The following is a 23,399-nucleotide window of genomic DNA, read 5'->3' on the forward strand; positions in this document are numbered from 1 at the left end:
GCATGTCATAATGGGAAGTTCCCCTCCCAGAGTACGTTCTGTGCCTTTGCCACAATCAGGGCTTCCTCTAAGGGGCACTCAGCATGAAGAAGTACCGCTTTATCAGAACAGAGCTTTTAGCTTTTATGTTCTTAAAGGGACATCTGGTAAGTGGCAGGCTTTCAAAAATGTGTTAACCAGGGCCAGGGTAAGCACATTCATCCTTGAAAGAAAGGCCAGGTTGGTAGAAGAGCCTGGATGACTCAGGATATTGAGGCCCTAGTCAAGAAAGAAGAAAGAAGCACATGACATGCATAGGCAGCTGGGATCAAGTGAATCCCTTAAAGAGTAGAGGGTGTGTAGGAATAGAGTTTCGAGAGAAAGCAGGAGGGCAAAAAGGGGACACAAGAGTGTTTTGGCAGATAAGGCAAAGGAGAATCCGAAGAGCTTCTACAAATACATAAAGGTCAAAAGAATAACTAGGGAGAGAGTAGGGCCTGTTAAGGATCAGAAAGGTCATCTATCTGCGGATCCACAAGAGATGGGTGAGATCCTAAATGAATATTTCTCATCAGTATTTACCGTTGAGAAAAGCATGGATGTTAGGGAATTTGGGACAATAAATAGTGATATCTTAAGGAGTGTACATATCACAGAGAAGGGGGTGTTGGAAGTCTTAAAGCACATCAAGGTAGATAAATCCTAGGGACCTAATGATCCCAGGACATTGTGGGAGGCTAGGAAGGAAATTGTGGGTCCCCAGCAGAGCTTTTTGAATCATCAATAGTCATAGGTGAGGTGCCTGAAGATTGGAGGTAGCAAAAAGGTTATCTCGGATTGCAACAGGATTTTGATCAGTTGGGTCAGTGGGCTGACGAATGGCAGATTGAGTTTAATTTAGATAAATACAAGGTGATGCATTTTGATAGATTGAACCAGGGTAGGACTTATTCAGTTAATGGTAGGGCAGTGGGGAGAGTTACAGAGCAAAGAGAGGTCTAGGGGTACAGGTTTATAGCTCCTTGAAAGTGGAGTCACAGGTGGACAGATTGGTGAAGAGGCATTCAACATGCTTGGTTTCATTGGTCAGAGCATTGAATACAGGAGTTGGGACGTCTTGCTGAAGTTGTAAAAGACATTGGTAAGACCACACTTGGAATACTGTCACCCTATTGTAGAAAGGATATTATTAAAGTAGAAAGAATGAGAAAAGATTTACTAGGATGCTACCGGGACTTTAAATTATAGGGACAGGCTGGATAGACTCGGACTTTTTTCTCTGGATCATAGAAGGGGTGATCTTATAGAGGGACATAGATCAGCTAGATAGTCAATACCTTTTTCCAAAGGTAGGGGAGTCTCAAACTGGAGGTTTAAGGTGAGAGAGGAGAGGGGCAATTTTTTCACACAGAGGGTGATGAGTGTCTGGAATAAGCTGCCAGATTTAGTAGTGGAGGTGGGTACAATTTTGTCTTTTGATAGGAATTTAGACAGTTACACGGGTACAATGGGTAGAAAGGGATATGGGCCAAATGCAGGAAATTAGGACTTGCTTAAGGGTTTAAAAAAAAGGGCCGGCATGGACAAGTTGAGCCAAAGGGTCTGTTTCTATACTGTAAACCTCTCTGACTCTACGGACGATATTTTTCATCTCAGTCTGGTGATTTCAAAGATCCTAAAGCCATTGAAATTTCCTCTCTTATTATACTTACCTCATTGATATTTCACATTCCTCCTCCTTAACTACAATGCCTTCATCATCCTCTTTCCTTGTGAAGGTAGATGTGAAGCTAGTACATTGCCGGTGCCTGTCTATTCAATGCAGGGTAAGTTTAGTAACTCATGTCTGAGAGAAACTTGGAGATGGCAACATCCAGAAAAATCATTCCCGACTGAGCTGTATTTTGAATGATGTATTCCTATGGCAGATTCCAAAGACAGCACTGCAGGAGTTTCAATCACTGCACCATTTCTGCTTTCCACACTAAGAGACAAAACCGTTGACAGAATTGTAATTCACAGAGACACTGAAATAAAACAGGAGCACAAAGAGAACTCGGGATGTAGTTTTGAATAAGCAATCATCCACACAATGATAATATGGGATGGCAGGAAGAAAGCACTGAGTTATTAATATTGGCAAGAGCTTCATAGACTTTGTTCTGTCACTCTTCAACAATCTGAAGTGTGAAGTAGAGGAATGATTTCCACTTCAGGATGTTGGTGTGCTGTAATATACATCCAACCGCAAAACCCCCTTCAGGGCCTTGATTATGTGTGATGTGCAGACCATATGAACAGAGGAGGCCATTCAGCCTGTTCTGTCTTCAGTGTAGATCATAGCTGACCTGCAATTCAACCTCATATGCCTTCAGTCAATCACCCCAGCCTTCGCTAGCTTTACTAAGGAGAGAATTCCATATTCTGACAATTCTTATTCCTGATTTCTTCCCTCAGTAATCTTGATCTAATTCAGCTATGCAGATAGATTGGAGATGTTGGGACTGTTCTACTTGAACGTTGCAATGTGATTTGATAGAATTGTTCAAATTCTTGAAGGGTTTCAACAGGGTAGATAGGGGGAAACTTCCCACTGGTACAATGATCAAGGACAAGAGAACAGCTTTTAAAACATTTGGTAAGGAAGTTAAAAAGGTATGCAAGACTCTATACTTTATAAATAGAGGCATTGAGTGCAAAGGCAAAGAACCTTAGATGAACCTTTAACATTGGGTTTCCCTCAACTGAAGTATTCTGTCCCATTGTGGGGGATCACATTTTAAGATGGGTATGAAAACATGAGGAGTGAGAGGATTTACAAGATTCTAAGGATGACAAACTTCATTGATGTGGATAGATTACTGAAGAAGAGAATATTGAGAGGAGAACTGATTGAGGTGTTCAAAATCATGAAGGTTCTGGACAAAGCAGATCAAGAGAAACTGATCCCACTGGTGGAAGGTTCAAGCACCAGAGGATACAGATTTAAGGCAATTTTTGGAGGCTGATTTAATCAAGGCATTTAGGAGGGAGTTGCTGTATATAGTGGCTACAAGAGCAGGTCAAGGCCTAGGAATCTTGCAGTGCATAATTCGTCTCCTGCCAAGCCAACGACCACTCCCATCTAGAAGGACAAGAGTAACAGATAACTGAGAGCACCACCACCTGCAAATTCCCCTCCAAGGCGTTCATCATCCTGACTCAGAAATATATTACCACTCCTTCACTGCCACTAAAATCCCCGAATTCCCTCCCTAACATGACAGTGGGTATACCTACACGATGTAGAGATGCCAGCATTGGACTGGGGTAAACACTGTAAGAAGTCTCACAACACCAGGTTAGAGTCCAACCATTTTATTTGAAAGTAATCTCACAAGCTTTTGGAAACAGTGTTCCTTAGTCAGATGTGTGGAAAGTGTAAGGGAATGGGGGGAAACCATTGCCACTCTGTCTGAAATGGGTGGGGGGAAGGAGGCTGCAATCGGTCTGGATAGCAGAGGGGTGTGGGGATAAGGGGAGGTAAGGCAATGTCTATTGGGGCCAGAGGGAAGCATATCAGGCCTGGGAAGAATCTGGCAGTAGAGCTGCATTCTATCTTTCTTTGCACATGTGCTGTTGGAGGCTCCAAACAAAACTTCAGAGTTTCGGGTGTGTTAAGCCCCACCTGCAGAGCGAATTGGAATCGCTGATATTTTTGCAGGCAGAGAGTACATCAGAACAGGCCTAAAAGTCGGATCTGAAATACTCCCAGTTTCAAGTCCGCCCAGCACTTTGAATGAAAAATGGTAAAAGAGGGTCCCATATAATCCGTACAGTGCATAAGGAGGTCATTTGGCCCATCGACTGTCTGAAAGCCCCCTACCCCTTGCCCCACAGCCTATCCTTGTTAACCTATGCATTTACCACCTAACCTTCACATTTTGGGATACTAAGGGACAATTTAGCATGGCCAACCCATCTAACCTGCACATCTTTGGAGTGTGGGAGGAAACCGGAGCACCCACAGGAAGTTATAATTGCACTAAAATAGCACTGGTGATGGATTGTAGTCATTACATAGATTTTTAAACACCCTAACGTTGTTTATTCACGCATTTTTATGTTAGAATTTTTTATTTAAACAACTTTATTGTCATCATTAAATGTTTTTTCATCACCCACCTGTGACTCATTTGTCTCAGATTTGTTTCTTCCATTGACGATAACCAGAGGTATGCTTCATGTTGATGTCAGTTTAGGAGGCCCTTCAATGCTGTGTCACTGAGAAAATGAAGTCATTGGTTCTTCAGAACTCACGAGTGATTCCCTCACCTCCCCACCCCACCCGCCCTGGGACCCTGTATGGAGGTTTCAGATCCCTTACCCACTACATAGACTTGGGCCCAGGTGCCAACATTCATGCAGAGCTCAGGTAGGAGTCAGATTAGTTTGCGCCAGGGCATCATCATAATGGTGACTCATCAGGACCCTCCTACCTGCCAAAGACACTTGCTAAGCAGTGTACCCGGGCCCACCACTCTGATGTGACGATGTTGTAGGAGATAGAAGGACTTTGGGGGAGCGGAAATGGAACTCACGTGTACAGACACAGGCCCCGAGTGACTGAAGCGTCACTAGAATGATCAGGGCCTCCCTTGCCACCTTCACATGCCTCGTTCGAGCTGCCAGACCCCCAGTGCCCAGGTGGTGTTGCTTGGCGTGCTCCTCTTCTTCCTCCTCCTGCCTGGCAACCTCCTCCCTAGCGACACTGGCTGGCCAGGCTCTACATCCTCCTCCTCCTCCTCCAATAAGTCACCCGTCTGCTGTGCCATGTTGTATAGGACACAGCACACCACCACAATGCAGGAAGAGATCAGAGGACTGTATTGTGTGGCCCCGCCAGGGCGGTCCAGGAACTGAAATTGCATTTTAAGGACCCCTATGCACCTCTCTACGATCGAACGGGTGGCTCCATGGGCCTCATTATAGCGGATCTCCGCCTTGTTCACTGGCCTCCGCACTGGCATCATCAGCCATGTCCAAAGCAGCTAACTTACATCACCCACGAGCCACCCCTGCAAACTGGGCTCCTCCTCAAAAGCCTCTGGTATGTCAGAGTTGTCTTGCATGCTGCAAGGGTGTCTCGCACTGATGTGCATAATGTTCATATAGTGGTCACACACCAGTTGGACATTTAGGAAGTGGAACCCCAATCTGTTGATGAATCTTCGTGGATTCTGCAGCACAGCCTGGAGGGCAACATGGGTGCAGTTGATGGCCACCTGTACATTAGGCATCCCCGCAATGGCCGCGAGACCTGCAGCTGGGTTTCCTGCTGGGTCTGGTCCAGGTTAAATTTGATGTACTGCCCAGCCTGGCATACAGGGCTTCCGTGACCTGCTTCACTCAGGTGTGCACAGCTGACTGGGAAATGCCACACACCCCCCACTATGGGTCTGGAAGGAGGCAGTTGCATAAAAGTTCAGAGTGAATTTGGTGTCTAAAGCAGTCATGCCAACACTGGCCAGTCTGGTCACATTGACTCCATCCAGTGCCAGGTATCCCTCATTTCCAATCCGACCTGCCTCAACAAGGTGCCATGTTCTTCCACTTTTGTTCACTTCCTTGGCAGTCTGCAAGACAACTGTCATGTCTCCTAAGTTGTAACGAAGCTGCACAAAGCCATGCACCAATCCAATGCTCAGGAAGTCACCTGTAAATATACAAAGACCACTTAAAGATCTTATAATCAAAGCCCACTTTGTACTGGCAATATTATACACATTTTAAATCTAGGCTGACATAGAAACATAGAAAAACTACAGCACAATACAGGCCCTTTGGCCCACAAAGTCAATTTGACAGCCACCGAGAGTGGGTGTCTCCTCCCCTGCCCCAAGGTGCTAGGTCCTGCAACAGGTGGCACAGATGTTGCACTGTCTCCTGTTGGAGGCAGAGCTGTCAGCAGCACACGGTGTCCGACACCTGTTCAAATGACACACATGCATGGAACTGCTGGAGTCTCTGCTCCCTCCTTCTCATGTGCCTCTTTGGGCAGATGGTGGCCACCTCCTGCCTTTACTCCTGCAAGTGGGTCTCCTGGGCCTCCTGTGCCTGCAATTCTTCCTCCTGTTCCTCCACAATTCCAATAGCAACCAAAAGAACAGCAAGATCAATTGGTGGCATTACAAAAGCCATCTCATCACTCTGGAAGGGTATGTTGAAGATGGAGAGGAACATATGTAGAGATTAAGGAATGCTGCATGCCCCTAGCCCAGCAACACACTGTCCATACTGCACATCTCCCCACCCACATGCTCCCCAGTATCACAGACCCCTCCCCCCATTTCCCCAGCCACAAACTCTCCAGCATCACTGAACCCCCCATTCCGCCACTCCCATGCTTCCCAAAATCACGGCTGGTTGAAAAGTTCTGAGGCCATAGCAGTGCAATTTGCAAGGGCTTTGTACACATCCTTCAGCTGAGTGCATGAGGATCTAGCAGAATCCACAAGACTCAAGGTCAGAGCTGAGACCCAGGTGCGTGCTGCAAATCAGACATCGGACACCCTGCTGAGCAATAGCCCCGCAAACCCCCCACATACACGCAGACCCTAGAAACAAAATGGCCAAAATGAAAGAACCCCCATAAGCAGCACAGAGTCATCGGACACTAGGCATTTGTCCCCTCGCTTACCCTCACTGATAGAGTGCCCAAATTGGACTTCTATGGAGCATGTCTGTTTCACGTCGATTCTGGATTGGCGAACGTGGTGGTAAAGGGGGAAGTGCCAGTAAAGTTGGGCATGCAGCCCATTAAGTGGATTGAAATGCATGCAAATACATTTAGATGGCCGTTCCAGCCATTTTGGGCACGGTCCCAAACACGGCCATTTTTGGGCCTTGGTAAAGGGGAAACCAGCGCAGAGGCAGGCACGGATTGTGCTACTCACCTCACAACCAACTTTACCAAGCTTTTGTACACAAAAACGGGCACAACGCAATGGTAAAGTCACCCCCATGGATTCTATGGTGTGAAGCCTGTCTGTACCTGATGTCCGTTGTTAAAGAGACAATACAAAAGAGAGGATTTGCACTTCTATAGCCCCTTTCATTACTTTATAGTCAGTTTTTGGAGTGTAATATATGAAATTGGTAGGCAATCTGCACACGGCAAGCTTCCACATATAGCAATGTGATAGTCACTAGAATTTTTTCATTCATTCATGTGGGAATTGCTGGCTAGGAAGCATTTAATGGCCATCCCTAATTTCCATTGTGAAAATGGTGGTGAACTGCCTTCTTGGACAGCTGCAGTCCATGTGGAGGCAGTTCCAGGATTTTGACTCAGCGACAGTGAAGGCATGGCGATATATTTCCAAGTAAGGATGGTGAGTGGTTTGGAAGAGAACTTGTAGGTGGCAGTGGTCCAATGCATCTGCTTTCTTTGCTGTTCTACATGGAAATGGTTATAGGTTTTGAAGTTTCTCTCTAAGGAGTCATAGAATCCGATAGTGCAGAAAGAGGCCATTTGGTTCTTCGAGTCGGCACCAACCACAATCCATCTCAGCCCTACCCCCATAACACTATGCATTTACCCTGCATGTGAATGGAGTGCCAATCATGTGGGCGGCTTTGTGCCTGATTGAGGGTTCTCTTTGAAGATATGGACACACAGAAGATAACTTGTTTTTAGTGATGTTGATTGGGGACAATCCCCCAGCTGTTCTTCAAAATAGGATGTGAGACCTTTAAGCTCACCTGAGAGGGCAGATGAGGCCAAAGTCCAAAGTGATCACTTCCCCCAGTACTGTGAGTGTCAGTTTAGGCGTTACACTCAAGAATCTGGAGTGGTTCTTGAACCCACTGAACCACAACTGACACTGTAATTTCCAGTGTAATAGTCTCTGTAATGTCAGGGTCTTTTAACAGACTTTTAGATAAGTACACGGAACTTAGTAAGATAGAGGGTTATAGGTAAGCCTAGTAATCTCTAATGTAGGGACATGTTCGGCACAACTTTGTGGGCCAAAGGGTCTGTGTTGTGCTGTAGTTTTGCTATGTTTCTATGTCAGCCTAGATTTAAAATGTGTATAATATTGCCAGTACAAAGTGGGCTTTGATTATAAGATCTTTAAATGGTCTTTGTATATTTACAGGTGACTTCCTAAGCATTGGATTGGTGCATGGCTTTGTGCAGCTTCGTTACAACTTAGGAGACACGACAGTTGTCTTGCAGACTGCCAAGGAAGTGAACAAAAGTGGAAGAACATGGCACCTTGTTGAGGCAGGTCGGATTGGAAATGAGGGATACCTGGCACTGGATGGAGTCAATGTGACCAGACTGGCCAGTGTTGGCATGACTGCTTTAGACACCAAAACCCATTTCTTTGTAGGTGGCATGCCCAACCTGAATGACATCAATGCAATGGCAGTGGAGCATGAACCCATGGGCTTTGATGGCTGCATCAGAGAAGTTGTGATTAATGATTTTGAACTTGAATTGACTGAGAAAGGAGCCATACATGGAAACAATATTGGTGATTGTGATGGAACAGCCTGTGGCTACAAAACATGTAAAAACAGGGGTAATTGCAGCGTGGTCTCAGCAGATACTATCTCCTGTACCTGCCCCTCACTGTGGGCTGGAAACAATTGTGAGATTTCTGTGTTCTGCCTCAACCATCAGTGCAAAGGTGCTTCTATTTGCATTCCTGACCCTGCCTCTGCATCCTATAGCTGTGCTTGTCCGCTGGAATATGCAGGGGTCCACTGCCAACATCAAATCACGCTTTCCACCGCAAAATTCACTGGCAATTCTTACGCTAAGTATAGAGATCCATTATACTTGAAAAGGGATCTCCGCTTTACCTCCATCTCTCTCAACGTCACCACCAGTAAGGCAGAAGGTTTGATTTTGTGGATGGGAAAGGCTGAAGATGAAGATAATGATTATCTTGCAATTGGCATCTCTAATGGACACCTTAAGGTCGCAGTTAACCTGGGAGAAAGAGTGGCTCTACCTTTCACTTTTCACAACACCTCACTGTGCTGTGATAGGTGGCATTTTGTGTCCATTCACCAAAACCAGACTGTCATTATAGTACAGCACAATGGCGAGAGGATTCTCTTCCAAGATCTGGACCCACAGAAGAGATACGTTGCCTTGAATTATGGGGGGATCTGCTACTTTGGTGGCTTTGAACTCTCCAGAAAAGTGAAGAGTGTCACGGCTGGACTTTTTACTCAGGGATTGGTTGGCCAAATTAAGGACATCTTTCTTTTCAAAGACCCATTACTTTCGAATAATACAGAAGGCTACAACATCTTAAGTGGAAATGAGGCATGAAATATAATGGAGACATTATCAGATACCAGACCTAATACTAAGAATCAAATTCGTCATTTCCATTAGTCCTAGCTTCTTTAAAATATGTCACTCAATTTCAAACAACCTTTGCTTCAATTTACTTTTGGATTGTTGAGGGACGGCCCGATTTTACCATTTTAATTCTAAGTGCTGAATCTGGGAGTGTTCCAAATCCGACATGTGAACCTGTTCTCCAGCACCCCTGTACCCATGAGCCTATAAAGAAGCAGTGATTCTGAATCACTCTGCAGAAGCCTATGGGTGGGGCTTATCGCGCCCAAAACCCTGCAACTCTGATTGGCGCCTCCAACTGCGCATGAGCAGAAAAGAAATGAGAGAATGCTGCTCCCCTCCCACATCGTGCTCAGAGCATTTAATACCCCCACAAACATTGCCCCAACCCCCACAAACATTGCCCCAACCTCCACAACATTAGTGACCCCCTTTATCCCCCACCCACTTGCCACCCAGTCCGATCACGGCCCTCTTCCCCCCTACCCCCAACAATCTCAGACACAGTGGCAACGGACCCCCACCCCTCCCCCTCACTCACCTCAGGCAGAGAGATCCACCCTGCACCCTACAGATATCAGGCAGAGTGCTTTCACCCTTGCCCCCACCCCAGATCCTTCTGCATAAAGCCCTCATCTCCCCTGGACTCCAATGGCTGTGTGACACCTCATTCTCTCTCCCCTGTCCCCCCTTCCCCATCAGAACACCTGCAAGTGCTCACTCGCTGTCCCCTCAATGCGAACAAGCAAACTGCATGTAATTTGGTAGGATGCTCTGCCAAACTGCCTGCAGCTGATCTGCCCTAATGAGGGGCAACTCCATTACAAACTCAAGAATGGACAGGCAGGCATTCTTGGACAATGTGTTCACAGTCAGTCCCCCTGATTTGCTGAGGGTGACCTCCAGAGGCTGCTGGATGCAGCAGAAGTGAGGCGGGACACCCTCTTCACCCCAGGAGGACACAGACCATGGGGCTGATGGAAATGCGGCCTGGGAGGACATTGCCGCCTCGGTCAGTGCCAGGGCACTGACCCCCCGAATCGGGAAGCAATGCCAGAAAAAAGTTAATGACCTCATCTGTGCAGCAAGGGTGAGTGCTGAACCCCATTTGCATCTTCCCCCAAATCTCCCCCAGATCCTCCCATCCCCAGCACGCTGCACGCTTCCAGCTCCTGACCCCCAAGCACATCTTTCCTTTCCCCCCACTGAGTCCTGCTGTGTTTGCCTTCCAAGGGCCACCAGCTGATACTCTGCAGGAGTGACGCCACATTTCTTTCATGGCTCCTTCTGTCTCCACAGGAGAAGACCGAGCACAACCATGAGAGGGAGAAGACAGGGGCGGTGAGCCAGATCTCCGGGTCCTTTGAGGAGCGGGTGCTGGAGATGGGAAAATGCAGGCTGTCAGTGACAGCTTGTCGGGCTGCCATCAAGACGTGAGCACCTGTCATTCCTTCAACCACTTTGAGGCAAACTTTCCCACTTTGGGGCATGAATTTCGGGTGCAAGGGGCAAGAATTAAAGGAGATGTATGAGGCATGTTTATTTGCACAGAGAGGGTCCTGGGTGCCTGGTGGATGCAGGTACGATAGTGACCTTTAAGGGGTATCACAGATACGTGAATGGGATGGGAATACAGGCACATGGTCCACAGAAGGGTAGGAGTTATAAATCAGATAGACAGCCTGGTCGCTACAGGCTTGGAGGGCTGAAGGGCCTGTTCCTGTGATGTAATTTTCTTGGTTCTTTGTTCTATGTTCAGTGGAGACATGTGAATCATATGTTTGACATCCCAGATTCCTCCCCTTCCCTTGCACTTAACCTGTGTCCTGTATTTCAGGGACAAATCCTGATGCCTCAGGGCCTTTTGGACTACAGGCCCCGGCTACTGTTCCTGCCCCTCCTGATCTAGACAGCTTAGTGCAGGTGAAGGTACCTCCAAGACTGGCACTGTTTTGGCATCAGCTGCTACCTCACTACTCACCATCCCAGATACTGATACATCAGTGAGTCCAGTTAGTGTTGAAGCTTCTAGCTCACTCTGTGGTGTGCACAACACATCTGATGATGTATATGGGTTGAAGGAGTGCGGGGCCTGCCAGAGGCGAGGACTCAGCTGGCCCTAGGCTACATGCTGGGCCTCTGAGATCACTTCTCCCTCAGCTGCTGGAGGTGCAGCAACAGAATCAGGGAATGGAGGAGTGGCTGAGGGCCACACTGGACCAACTGCGAGGTTGTTGGGAGGTGCCCCAAAGCTTTCAGGTGAACCAGTTATTGTCTGTCTTGCACAGTTCCCAATACTGCAAAGGTGGCATCTGCAGTGGAAAGCCTGGGACAGGGGATCCTCACCATGTATTGCAAGCTCCAAGCGATGGCCGAGTCACAGCAGAGTCCCAGAGGGCTGCGGCGGAGGCACAGTGGGCCCCAGCAGAGTCCCAGAGGGCTGCGGCGGAGGCACAGTGGGCCCCAGCAGAGTCCCAGAGGGCTGCGGCGGAGGCACAGTGGGCCCCAGCAGAGTCCCAGAGGGCTGCGGCGGAGGCACAGTGGGCCCCAGCAGAGTCCCAGAGGGCTGCGGCGGAGGCACAGTGGGCCCCAGCAGAGTCCCAGAGGGCCACAGCTGAAGGATTGAACAGGCTTCTCGAGATTCCGCAGCCCGTGGCTGAAAGGCTCGTAGGAGACTCAGCGGGACAGCGCTGAGACACAGCAGGCTTATGGCAGCAGCCTTTGAGAACATGCCCCAGTCTCAGAGGGTCATGGCTGAGGGGTTGCAGAGCATGGCCCAGTCTCAGAGGGCACTTGCTGCAGCCATTGGGAGATGGCCCCCGACTCAAGTGGCCATCACAGAAAGGTCAACAACATTGGGTAGGATACAGCTGCTCCTCCAGGATTGGCAGTGTCAAGTGACATCGGAGCTTCTGGAGCTCACTGCAGAAGTACCGCCGTCCCATGGAGTGACCCAGGGACCCCCAAAGGAGGAGGAAGGGTTCAAGCCCATGCCGGGACCTTCCAGCCAGGAGACTATGGCTGTGGCTACACCTTCTAACTCTCCTCTTCCTGACACCGAGGCATCTAAAGGGCAGCGGGATGGAGAGGGTGTCATGAAAACATCCCAGACACCTGGAAGCAGGCCAGAGCCTTCAAGGTCCAGGGCCTGTAGAGGACACCCGCAAGCGCATCATAGACCACAGGGCGAGATAAGTAGCTGGCCCCCTCCACCTCCAATGTACATTCTGGGGAGTCACTGAGACATAGTGGTTGGCCACATAAGGTTAAGAAGTTGTAGTTGCACTCAGGTGGCGTGGGTGAAGGGCTGCACTAGTTAGGAAGGTGTGTATGCACCTTAACGATTTCTGTTCACAAGTTCTTATGTTACAACATCTTATTTAAACACCTTTATTGTAAGTAAATGATTTTTCGTCAACCACTTGCAACAAATTTGTCTCAATTATGAATCCCCTTCCATTGATAACTGCTAGAGGGATGCTTCATGCTGATGTCAGTTGGGGTGGCCCCTCAATGCTCTGTCACTGAGAAAAGCAAGCCATTGGTTTCACAGACCCCACGAGTGATTCCCTCCTGTCCCCCACCCCACCCGCCCCAAGGCTCTGTACTGGGGTTTCAGATCCCTTGCCCACTACACAAACGGGAGCCCAGCTGCCAGCGTACATGCAGAACTCAGGTAGGAGTCAGACTGGTTTGCACCAGGACATCATCATAATGGTCATCATAACCCTCCTGCCTGCCAAAAACTCCCTAACATAGAGTACCCAGGCCCACTACTCTGATGTGATAAAGTGCAGGATTTATAGAAGGCATTTGGGACCGAGGGTGGAGATGGAACCTACAGACACCATCCCCTAGAGAGTAAACCGCCTGGTTATCAAGGCCTCCCTTGCTGCTCTCGATGCCTCATTTGAGCTGCCAGCTCTCCAGCACCTGGGTGGTGTTTCAAGGTATGCTCTTCCTTATCTTCCTCTTCTTCCTCTTGCAGGTCACCCTCTCCAGCGACAGCCAGTTGGTCAGCTTTCATGTCCTCCTCCTCCACCTCCTCCTCTCAGAAGTCACCTCGCTGCAGAGCCAGATTGTACAAGGCACAGCACACCACCACAATGCAGGAGGAGATCAGGGGACTGTACTGGAGGGCCCCACCAGATTGGTCCAGGCACCAGAATTGCATCTTGGAGAGCCCAATGCACCTCTCCACTTTCGAGTGGGTGGCTACATGGGCCTCACTATGGCTGGTCTCCACCTCAGACACAGACCTCCGCACAGGCGTCATCAGCCATGTCAGAAGCAGGGAGCCCATGTCACCCATGCCAACCTCACAGCCTGGGCTTCTCCTCAAATGCCTCCAGGATGTCCGAGCTCCTGACTATGTAGCTGTCATGCACGCTGCCTGGATGTCTGGCACAGATGTGCATGATGGTCATGTTATGGTCGCACACTAGCTGAATATCCAGGGAATGGAACTCCTTCCTATTAACAAATCTTCGTGGATCCTGTAGAGGGGCCTTGAGGGTGATGTGCGTGCAGTCGATTGCCGCCTGCATGTTAGGCACCCCCGCAATGGCTGCGAACTCTGCAGCTCGGGCTTCCTGCTACACCTCGTCCAGGTTGAAGTTGATGAACTGGCCAGCCTGGGCATTCAGGGCTTCAGTGACCTGCCTCACAAAGGTGTGCGTGTTGGGAGATGCCACGGACATCTCCATTCAGGGTCTGGAAAAAACAGTCACGTAGAAGCTTAGACTGACTGTCAATTTGACAGCCACCTCTGCCTTTCGCTGCCAGATCCTGCAACAGGTTGCGCAGATGTTTCATGGTCTCCTTTTAGAGTTGTAGACTTCAGTGGCACACGGTATCCAACATCTGGTCGAAGGACACTCGTGCACAGAACTGCAGGAGTCTCTGCTCCCTCCTTCTCCTATGCCCCCCTCTGGGTGAATGGCAGCCACCTCCTGCCTCTGGTGGTCATCTCACTCTTGTCCTGCAAGTAGTTTTTTTGTTCTCATTGGAATGACGGAGGTTGGGGGGGGTGGGGGGAGCAATCTGATAGCAGCCTACAAGATGATGAGAGGCGTGGACAGAATGGATAGTCAGAAGCCTTTTCCCAGGGTGGAAGAGTCAATTACTAGGAGGCACAGATTTATGATGTGAGGGGCAAGGTTTATACAAGGCAGATTTTTTTACACAGAGAGTAGCGGGTGCCTGGAATTCGTTGCCGGGGGAGATAGTGGAAGTAGATACGGTAGTGACTTTTAAGGGCGTTTTGACAAATACATGAATAGGATGAGAATAGAGGGATATGGTCCCTGGAAGGGTGGGGGGCTTTTAATTCAGTCGGGCAGCATGGTCCGTGCAGGCTTAGAAAGCTGAAGGGCCTGTTCCTGTGCTGTAATTTTCTTTGTTCTTTGTAAGGCCTGGGCCTACCATGCCTGTAATTCTTCCTCTTGCTCGTCCTCCTCAGCTCCCGTAGCAACCAAAAGAACAGCTAAGTTGCATTGAAAAAGCCATGTTGTCATTCGAAAGAAGGGGGAGGAGGGGAAATGGAGAGGAAAACACGTAGAGTTTATGGGACGTTGCTTGCCCTTAGCTTATCCACAATCACAGCCCCCCATTCCCCAAGCCACATGCTCCCCAAAATCATAGCCTCCCCAATTCCCCCAGACTCATGCTCCCCACAATCACAACCCCCCAATTCCCCCAGTCATAATTAAAGCTCTGAAAAGTTGAGACACTGCAGCAGTGCTATTTGGAAGGGCTTTGTGCACATCCTTCAGCTGGAAGTGAGCTGAGTGCGCTAGGACCCAGCAGCACCGCAAAATCTGAGATCGGTGCTGAAACCAGTCCCGACTGCAAGTCAGACATTGAAGACCTGCAGAGCAATAGCCCCCACACTACACACTCGCAGAGCCGCCGAGACAGAAAATGGCTGCAATAACAGGAAACCCATGAGTAGCTGAGAGCCCTTGGATGCTATGCACATTCCTCCTCACTAACCCTCACTAATAGAGCATCCGAATCGGACCTTTATTGAGCATGTCTGATTCGTGCCGATTCCCATTTGGTGAATGCAATGGTAAAGGGAGAAATGCTGGTAAAGTTGAGCATCCAACCCATTAAGTCAACTTAATTACATTCAAATGTATTTAAATTGCCATCACCTCTCTTTCAGACGCAGTCCCAATCACATCCATTTTCAGGCCTTGGTAAAGGGGGAACCAGCGCGGAGGCAGTCACATATTGCGCTATTCACCTCACGCCCGACTTTACCAAGTTTTCGTGCCTGAAAACGGGTGCAAATTGATGGTAAAATCGGGCCCAAGATGTCATGTCTTGTTTTACTTCTGACGCTTAATCCAAATTACTGACTATTTCAACAACTTTTAACCCTAGATCACAACTTTGTATTTGAATTCATCTTTGATATGATCTGCTACAACATTCATTTAAAGACAAATTGATTAATTTTGACTAAACAGTGCACCTTGCATTGATCGTTTGATTAAAACTAGTCCTGTTTTCAGTGTTTGTCTTCTGCCCCGAATGCAAGCGATTTGATTGCATTTGCAGTACAGAATTGGTCACAAATGCAACTGAAATGTTTAACTTATGTATTTAATATTTATGACATTTATTTTGAAACACAGGAACCCTGCCATATTTTGAGAGACTTTACTGGGATTTTATTTTTCAGTGTGATGCTGTTTGAAGTACTGTCCTTTCTCCCTACTAAACCGGCTGTCCTTGATGGTTAAGCCAATGTTTGGTTGTATCCATTATTTACTGTGAAACTTACAGATAAGTCAATTTGCCTTTCCTCTGAAAAAAATACACTGCTGAATTGAATATATTTTTAGACAGAGGGCACCAGACACTACTGATGTCAACAGGAACTGTGACACATCCACTACTGATGCAAGGAAACAAGTGGCATTATTTAACCTGCCATTTGAACATTTGGACATGTTCAGTTGTGCTATAAAGTAGAGAGTTTCTTCACAAAAGTTAAAGGAAATTGCAGATTACCTGAGTATTCCTTAACATTTGAAGTCTCAATGGTCCCACTGTTTTTAACATCTTCCCTTACCCTCCTGATGCAATGGTCCCGTCTGTATTTTTACCATTAAAAGTTACATGAATACCCTCCTTATTAAATAGAATTTCATCATAGCTCAAAAACAGTGCACTCAGCCCAACTGATCCTTGCTATTCTTTGTCAGAATCCTACATATCCTACTTTGTCTCATCCTATCTATACCTTTATCCCTAATGTGCAGCTTGTGCATTTGCCATGGCAAATTGTGCCTTAGTGTCCCAAGGTATATATATAGGGATTAGTATTAGGGAGGCGTAGTGGTTAGCACTGAAGTCTCACAGCTCCAAGGACCCTGATTTAATTCCGGCCTCAGGTCAACTGTGTGATGTTTGCACTTTCTCCCCGTGTCTGCGTGGGTTTCTTCCAGGTGCTCCAGTTTCCTTCCACAGTCCAAAGATAGGTTGGGTTTATTGGCCATGCTAAATTGACCCTAGTGTAAAGGGGATTAGCATGGTAAATGAGGGTCACAGGAATAGGGCCTGGGTGGAATTGTGGTCGGTACAGACTCAATGGGCCAAATGGCCCCCTTCTGTAATGTAGGGATTCTATGATTCTATGAAATGCATGGGGTTACAGGGCAAGCTAGTGGTAACAGTTGGTGCAGATTCAATCAGCCGAATGGATCCCTTCTGTACTATAGGAATTCTTATTAAATTCTGATTCTTGTTACTTTTTCAATGTATTTAATATACTTATCTGAACTATTCCACAAGTTCCACACTCTCATCATTGCTTGAGTGAACAGATTTCTCCTGATGGGATTCATTGCTGACTCTCTTATATTTAGGGCTCCCTTGTATTGGTCATGCCTCCACACAAAGAGAAACATCTTATCCGTGTCAATCTTTGTCATAGTTTTGAGGTCACCCATTAACCCTCTCTCAGAGAAAACACCCCCAAAAGCTTCTATCTTTCCTGCTATATTACACCTCTTATTTGTTGTAACAATTGCATCTCAGAGGTTTGTGGCGCACCATCACTGTCCCTGTCTAGTCAGGAAATTCCAAGAGTACCAGGTGAATGACCAGTGAATTGGTCGAATTCTGTTCCTGCTTTTCATCTAGTGCAGTGAAATCTGTAACCTCCGTATGCACAGGCAGATAGAACTTGACTCAAATTCTCAACCAAAATCTGGCACCTTCAACAATGCTGTGCCCTCTCAGTGATGTACCCTGCCTTTGCTCTGCCCCGTCTGCTCTGCGCCCCATCTGCTCTGCGCCCTATCTGCTCTGCGCCCCATCTGCTCTGCGCCCCATCTGCTCTGCGCCCCATCTGCTCTGCGCCCCATCTGCTCTGCGCCCCTATGTGCAGCAGCCTCTCCATATTTCACCTCACATTGTTGCTCCCTTTCTCTATTGCCCCCTCTTCATGCTGCTATTCTCACAGGTCTCTGCTCTAGAGTATGAGCTCAACTGGACACAACCTTCAAAATACACCAGATTGAACAAGTTGTCAGGACCAAGTTATATTTCATGCATTATCTTAATCTTGTATCTGTTCTAACTCAATCTGGGCTAAGATATTCCAACTTCTCAATGCTTGGTGAGGTTATTGACTGCTCAGGAGGACTAACTCAGAATTTCAATCACATTGGAATTCTTCTTTTCCCAGAGATGGAGATGGAATTGCAAACAATTAGATTTCAATTTGAGAAAATTGGTTATTGAATAAAGCATTTATTACATGTAATGAAAATATGCTGTGTCTATACTGTTAAGTAGCTGATTTTTACATACTGAACTTCAGTCACAATTCGATCTAAACATAGGAACTAGATGCTGACCATTCGGCCCATTGAGCCTGCTCCACCATTCAAGATGATCATGGCTCATCCTGTATGTCAAGGGTACTGTAGGAGGGTGCGTTTCTGAATGGAGAGTTGTGACAAGTGGTGTTCCTTAGGGATCAGTGCTAGAACCTTTGCTAATTTGGAGGTAATTTAACTGGATTGATCAGTAAGTTTGCGGACGACACTAAGATTGGTGGATTTGCAGATAGCAATGAGGACCATCAGAGGACACAGCAGGATATAGATCGGTTGGAGACTTGAGTGGAGAGATGGCAGATGGAGTTTAATCTGGATAAATGTGAGGTAATGCATTTTGGAAGGTCTAATACAGGTAGGAAATATACAGTAAGTGGCAGAATCCTTAAGAGTATTGATAGGCAAAGGGATCTGGGTGTACAGGTACACAGGTCACTGAAAGTGACAGTGCAGGTGGAGAATGTAGTCAAGAAAGCGGATGGCATGCTTGCCTTCATAGGCCGGAGTATTGAGTTTAAAAATTGGCAAGTCATGTTGCAGCTTTATAGAACCTTAGTTAGGCTGCACTTGGAATTTAGTGTTCAATTCTGGTCACCACACTACCAGAAGGATGTGGAGGCTTTGGAGAGGGTATAGAAAAGATTTACCAGGATATTGCCTGGTATGGAGGGCATTAGCTATGAGGAGAGGCTGGAGAATTTGGTTTGTTCTCACTGGCGCGACAGGGGTTGAGGGGAAACCTGATAGAAGCCTACAAGATTACGAGAGGCATGAACAGGGTGGATAGTCAGAAACTTTTTCCAAGGGTGAAGAGTCAATTACTCGCAGGTTTAAGGTGCGAGGGGCAACGTTTAAAGGAGATGTACGAGGTAGAATTTTTACACAGAAAATGGTGGGTGCCTGGAACTTGTTGCCAGAGGAGGTAGTGGAAGCGGATACAGTAATGACTTTTAAGGGGCATCTTGACAAGTACATGAATAGCGTGGGAATAGAGGGATATGGTTAAAAAAGAATAAAGATTAAAGAAAATTACAGCATAGGAACAGGCCGTTCGGCCCTCCAAACCTGCACCCACCATGCTGCCTGTCTGAACTAAAATCCCCTACCCTTCCCAGGACCATTTCCCTTTATTCCCATCCTATTCATGTACTTGTCAAGACGCCCTTTAAAAGTCATGCCATATCTGCTTCCACAACCTCCTCCGGCAACAAATTCCAGGCACCTACCACGCTGTGTCAAAAAATCTGCCCCGTACATCTCCTTTACACTTATGCCCCCAGCAATTGACTCTTCTACTCTGGGAAAAAGCTTCTGAACTATCCACTCTGTCCATGCCTCTCATAGACTTCTATCAGGTCTCTCCTCACCCAGGTTCCCAGGAGGATAGGGGGTTTTAGTTAAGTCAGGCAGTATGGTCGATGCAGACTTGAAGGGCCTGTTCCTGTGCTGTAATTTTCTTTGATCTTTGTTCAATGCCAAACCGCCCCCCCCCCCCCATGCACTCCCCATGCCCCTTAATACCATTAAAGCCTAGAAATAGCTCTATCTCTTTCTTAAAAATATTCAGTGACTTGGCCTCCACAGTTTTCTATGGTAAATAATTCCAGACGTTCACCAGCCTCTGAGTGAAGATATTTCTCATCATCTCAGTTCTAAATGACCTACTCCATATCCTGAGACCGTGACTCTTGTTCTAATTCACTATCCCCAGCTTTTATTTTAAATATACTTTGATTGTTGGCTGCCTCTATGTAGGTATTTGCAACTCAAAAATATTTGCTCTTATTAGTTATTCGCTGTCTAAGTTTTAAGAGGTGTAAGGCTGAAATGTAGGTCAAAAGGGTATCTTTGCGGAATAAATCTAAAGTCTTGATATGGCTTTTTCAGATTAATTATAAATTTAAGTATTTATTATAAAACAGTTACTTACTTCTTGTCATTTGTACCATTATTAAGACTGGAACTATAATAGGAGTGTTTTATACCGTGGCTACACTTGAATAGCACTGACAGCTATACAGACATTTCTGCCGACTGGCTGGAAGTAATGGTTGAATCTGTTGAGCTGGGGTCACAGTGTGGGGATGGGTGGGGAGGAGGGGAGGAAACGGTGAGATTTGTAATTTTTCTGTTTGTGCATTGACGAATATCAGCTTCAGTACATAGAACATAGAACACTACAGCACAACAGGCCCTTCGGCCCACAAGTTGCACCGATCATATCCCTACCTACCAGGCCTATCTATAACTCTCAATCCCATTAAATCCCATGTACTCATCCAGAAGCCTCTTAAAAGACCCCAGCGAGTTCGCCTCTACCACCACCGTTGGCAGCCGATTCCACTCACTCACTCTCTGAATGAAAAATGTACCCCTGACATCTCCACAGTACCTGCTCCCCAGCACCTTAAACCTGTGTCCTCTCATAGCAACCATTTCAGCCCTAGGAAATAACCTCCAAGAATCCATCCACCCTATCTATATCTCCCAACATTTTATAAACCTCTGTCAGGTCGCCTCTCAATCTTTGTTTCTCCAGGGAGAAGAGACCTAACTCTCTCAACCTATCTTCATAAGGCATGCCTCCCAATCCAGGCAACATCCTTACAAATCTCCTCTGCACTCTCTCAATAGCTTCCACATCCTTCTTGTAGTGAGGCAACCAGAACTGCGCACAGTACTCCAAGGGTCTGACAAGGGTCTTATAAAGTTGGAGCATTACCTCCCAACTCCTAAACTCAATCCCTCGATTAATGAAGGCTAGCACACCATACGCCTTCTTGACCACATCCTCCACCTGCGAGGCCGATTTAAGAGTCCTATGGACCCGCACCCCAAGGTCCTTCTGCTCCTCGACACTGCTAAGAGTCTTACCCTTGATATTGTACTCCTTCATCCCATTGGACCACTACACATTTATCCGCAGTATTTAGTGGTCTGTGTGCTCCTTATGCTTGGAGAAGTTGTTTAACATTGAAGAATGATTGAACGGTGTCATTGTTAAATTGCATGAAAGGTCACATATTCCTCCAAAGACACAGGGAATTACAAACAGCTTACAGAGAAGCGACAGTTCAAATAAAATACAACATGTCGTCAGAATAAGTGGGCTTATGACAGAAACAGAGGTGTCAATTTACCAGTCTCACTTCAGCTCAGATAGCTGGACAGATGAGATTAGGTAGTTTGATCTCTCCACCACGTAGCTGCAATCTCTTCTCATTTGGTTATCTCTGGTTTGGCTGGGGATGTTGAGCTGAAGTCTGTCCCCTGCCTGACATATATGCCTATATTAATAAGGCCCCTATGGTTTTCAGGAGATGGTGAATATTACCCAACAGCTATTTGGTTAATTACGTTTATCCATTCAATTATTCAGGTATAGGGAATAGCTGTCCTCCAAACCTGGCTCTTGATTGTCTTCTGTTACCATCTCCTGATATACGTTTCTAATCCATGTCCCTGGTCCTAGTAAACAAATCTTTATCCATATCAACAGATACAGTCTGCTGGGAGGCTTTCAACCAGGGGAACCAAGAGACAGCCTATTTTCAAGGGCACTATTTCATTTCCTAAGGTTGTAGAGACCTTTAGCCTGCCATTTCATACAATATCCAATGCTTTTTTTTTCATTTTCCTGATCTGTACAACTTAAAGATTCAAAATGCTTCAAAAGGTGTCACCACTAGAGAATGTTCTTAATGGAGAATTAGATTTTGGCAGTATTTACATTTTCAGGTATAAATGTCAAAATCAGTTTTAATGCATCTCCAGTTCTTTTGTTCTGAATAGATTTGCTTTGTAGCAGCCTGTTGTACTGTATTTAAAGTTTCTATTTTGTTAGTTATTTGGTTCAAATAAAGATAGAAAGGAACACAATTTAGGCTCTGTGTTTTATTCTCAGTAGCACTGGAATAAAATTGACAATGGGGTAATTTTTACACAATTTCATTCCTAGAGTTCAGGCTTACTACAGGATCAGTGCATGTCAGTAAACATTGGAGCCACTGTTTCTGTAAGTTTATCCCATAATTGTTTCCAGCAAGACTCCACACAGAGACGGAGAAAATCCACAGTCAGGCACAAGGCAAGAAAATCAGCCAATTAGAATCTTTAAATTCATTTGTGGAATATTTGTGTCACTGGCGGCCAGCATTTATTCCCCATCCTAATGAGGATGTGAGGAGGCGGTGGTGAGCTGCCTTCTTGAATTGCTGCAGTCCATGTGCTGTGGGTTGACCCATAGTGCCATGAGGGAGGGAATTCCAGGATTTTTGTCCCAGCGACTGTGGAGGAATGGCGCTACATTTCCTTGTCAGGACAGTGAGTGGCTTGGAGGGAAACTTGCAGGTTGTGGTGTTCCCATGTACCTGCTGCCTTGTTCTTCTTCATGGAAGTCATTCTGGGTTTGGAAGATGCTGTCTAAGCAACTTTGGTGAATTGCTGCAGTGTGTCTTGTAGATAATGCACACTACTGCTACTGAGCATCAGTGCTGGAGTGATTGGATGTTTGTAGATGTGGTGCCAATCAAGCAGGCTGCTTTGTCCTGGATGGTGTCAAGCTTCTTGAGTGTTGTTGGAGCTGCACCCATCCAGGCAAGTGGGAAGTATTTTTCATTTGTGATGGAATACTTACGGAAACACTTGTGCCTTGTCAATGATGGATAGGCTTTGGGGAGTCAAGTGAGTTACACACTGCAGTATTCCTAGCCTCTGATCTGCTCTTGTAGAAATTGTGTTTATGTGGTGAGTCCAGTTGAGTTTCTGATCAATGGTAACTCCAAGGATGTTGACAGTGGGGGATTCAGTGATGGTAACACCATTGAATGTCAACGGGCAGTGATTAGAGTGTCTCTTAATAGTGATGGTTATTGCCTGGCATTTGTGTGGCATGAATGTTACTTGCCACTTGTCAGCCCAAGCCTGGATATTGTATAGTGTAATCAGCCCATCACTCTGCTATTGGAGAACTGCCCACACTGATGTGAGCATCACTGGCAAGACCAATATTTGTTGACCATTTTTAATTGCCCCTGAATTGATGCATCTCACATGGCCATTTCAGATACAGTTCAAATGTCAATTATGGGCATCACGGTGGCACAGTGGTTAGCACTGCTGCGTCACAGCACAAGAGACCTGGGTTCGATTCCTGGCTTGGATCACTGTCTGTACGGAGTCTACATGTTCTCCCCATG

The 23,399-nt window shown here is 46.7% G+C and overlaps 1 protein-coding gene across 1 annotated transcript in view; it reads left to right on the forward strand.

Annotated features, from left to right (window-relative positions):
• LOC145345355 (protein eyes shut homolog) overlaps positions 1 to 9,522 on the forward strand; it is a 92,192-nt gene extending 82,670 nt beyond the window's left edge. The window contains exon 8 of the mRNA XM_080193171.1: positions 8,121 to 9,522. Coding sequence (XP_080049297.1) covers positions 8,121 to 9,310 — 1,190 coding nt within the window. The 3' untranslated portion in view covers positions 9,311 to 9,522. The remainder of the gene's footprint in view (positions 1 to 8,120) is intronic.
• The last annotated feature ends 13,877 nt before the right edge of the window (positions 9,523 to 23,399 follow it).

This window comes from Carcharhinus amblyrhynchos, chromosome 7, assembly GCF_965287045.1.
Source record: "Carcharhinus amblyrhynchos chromosome 7, sCarAmb.v2.hapA, whole genome shotgun sequence".
Classification (NCBI taxonomy): domain Eukaryota; kingdom Metazoa; phylum Chordata; class Chondrichthyes; order Carcharhiniformes; family Carcharhinidae; genus Carcharhinus; species Carcharhinus amblyrhynchos.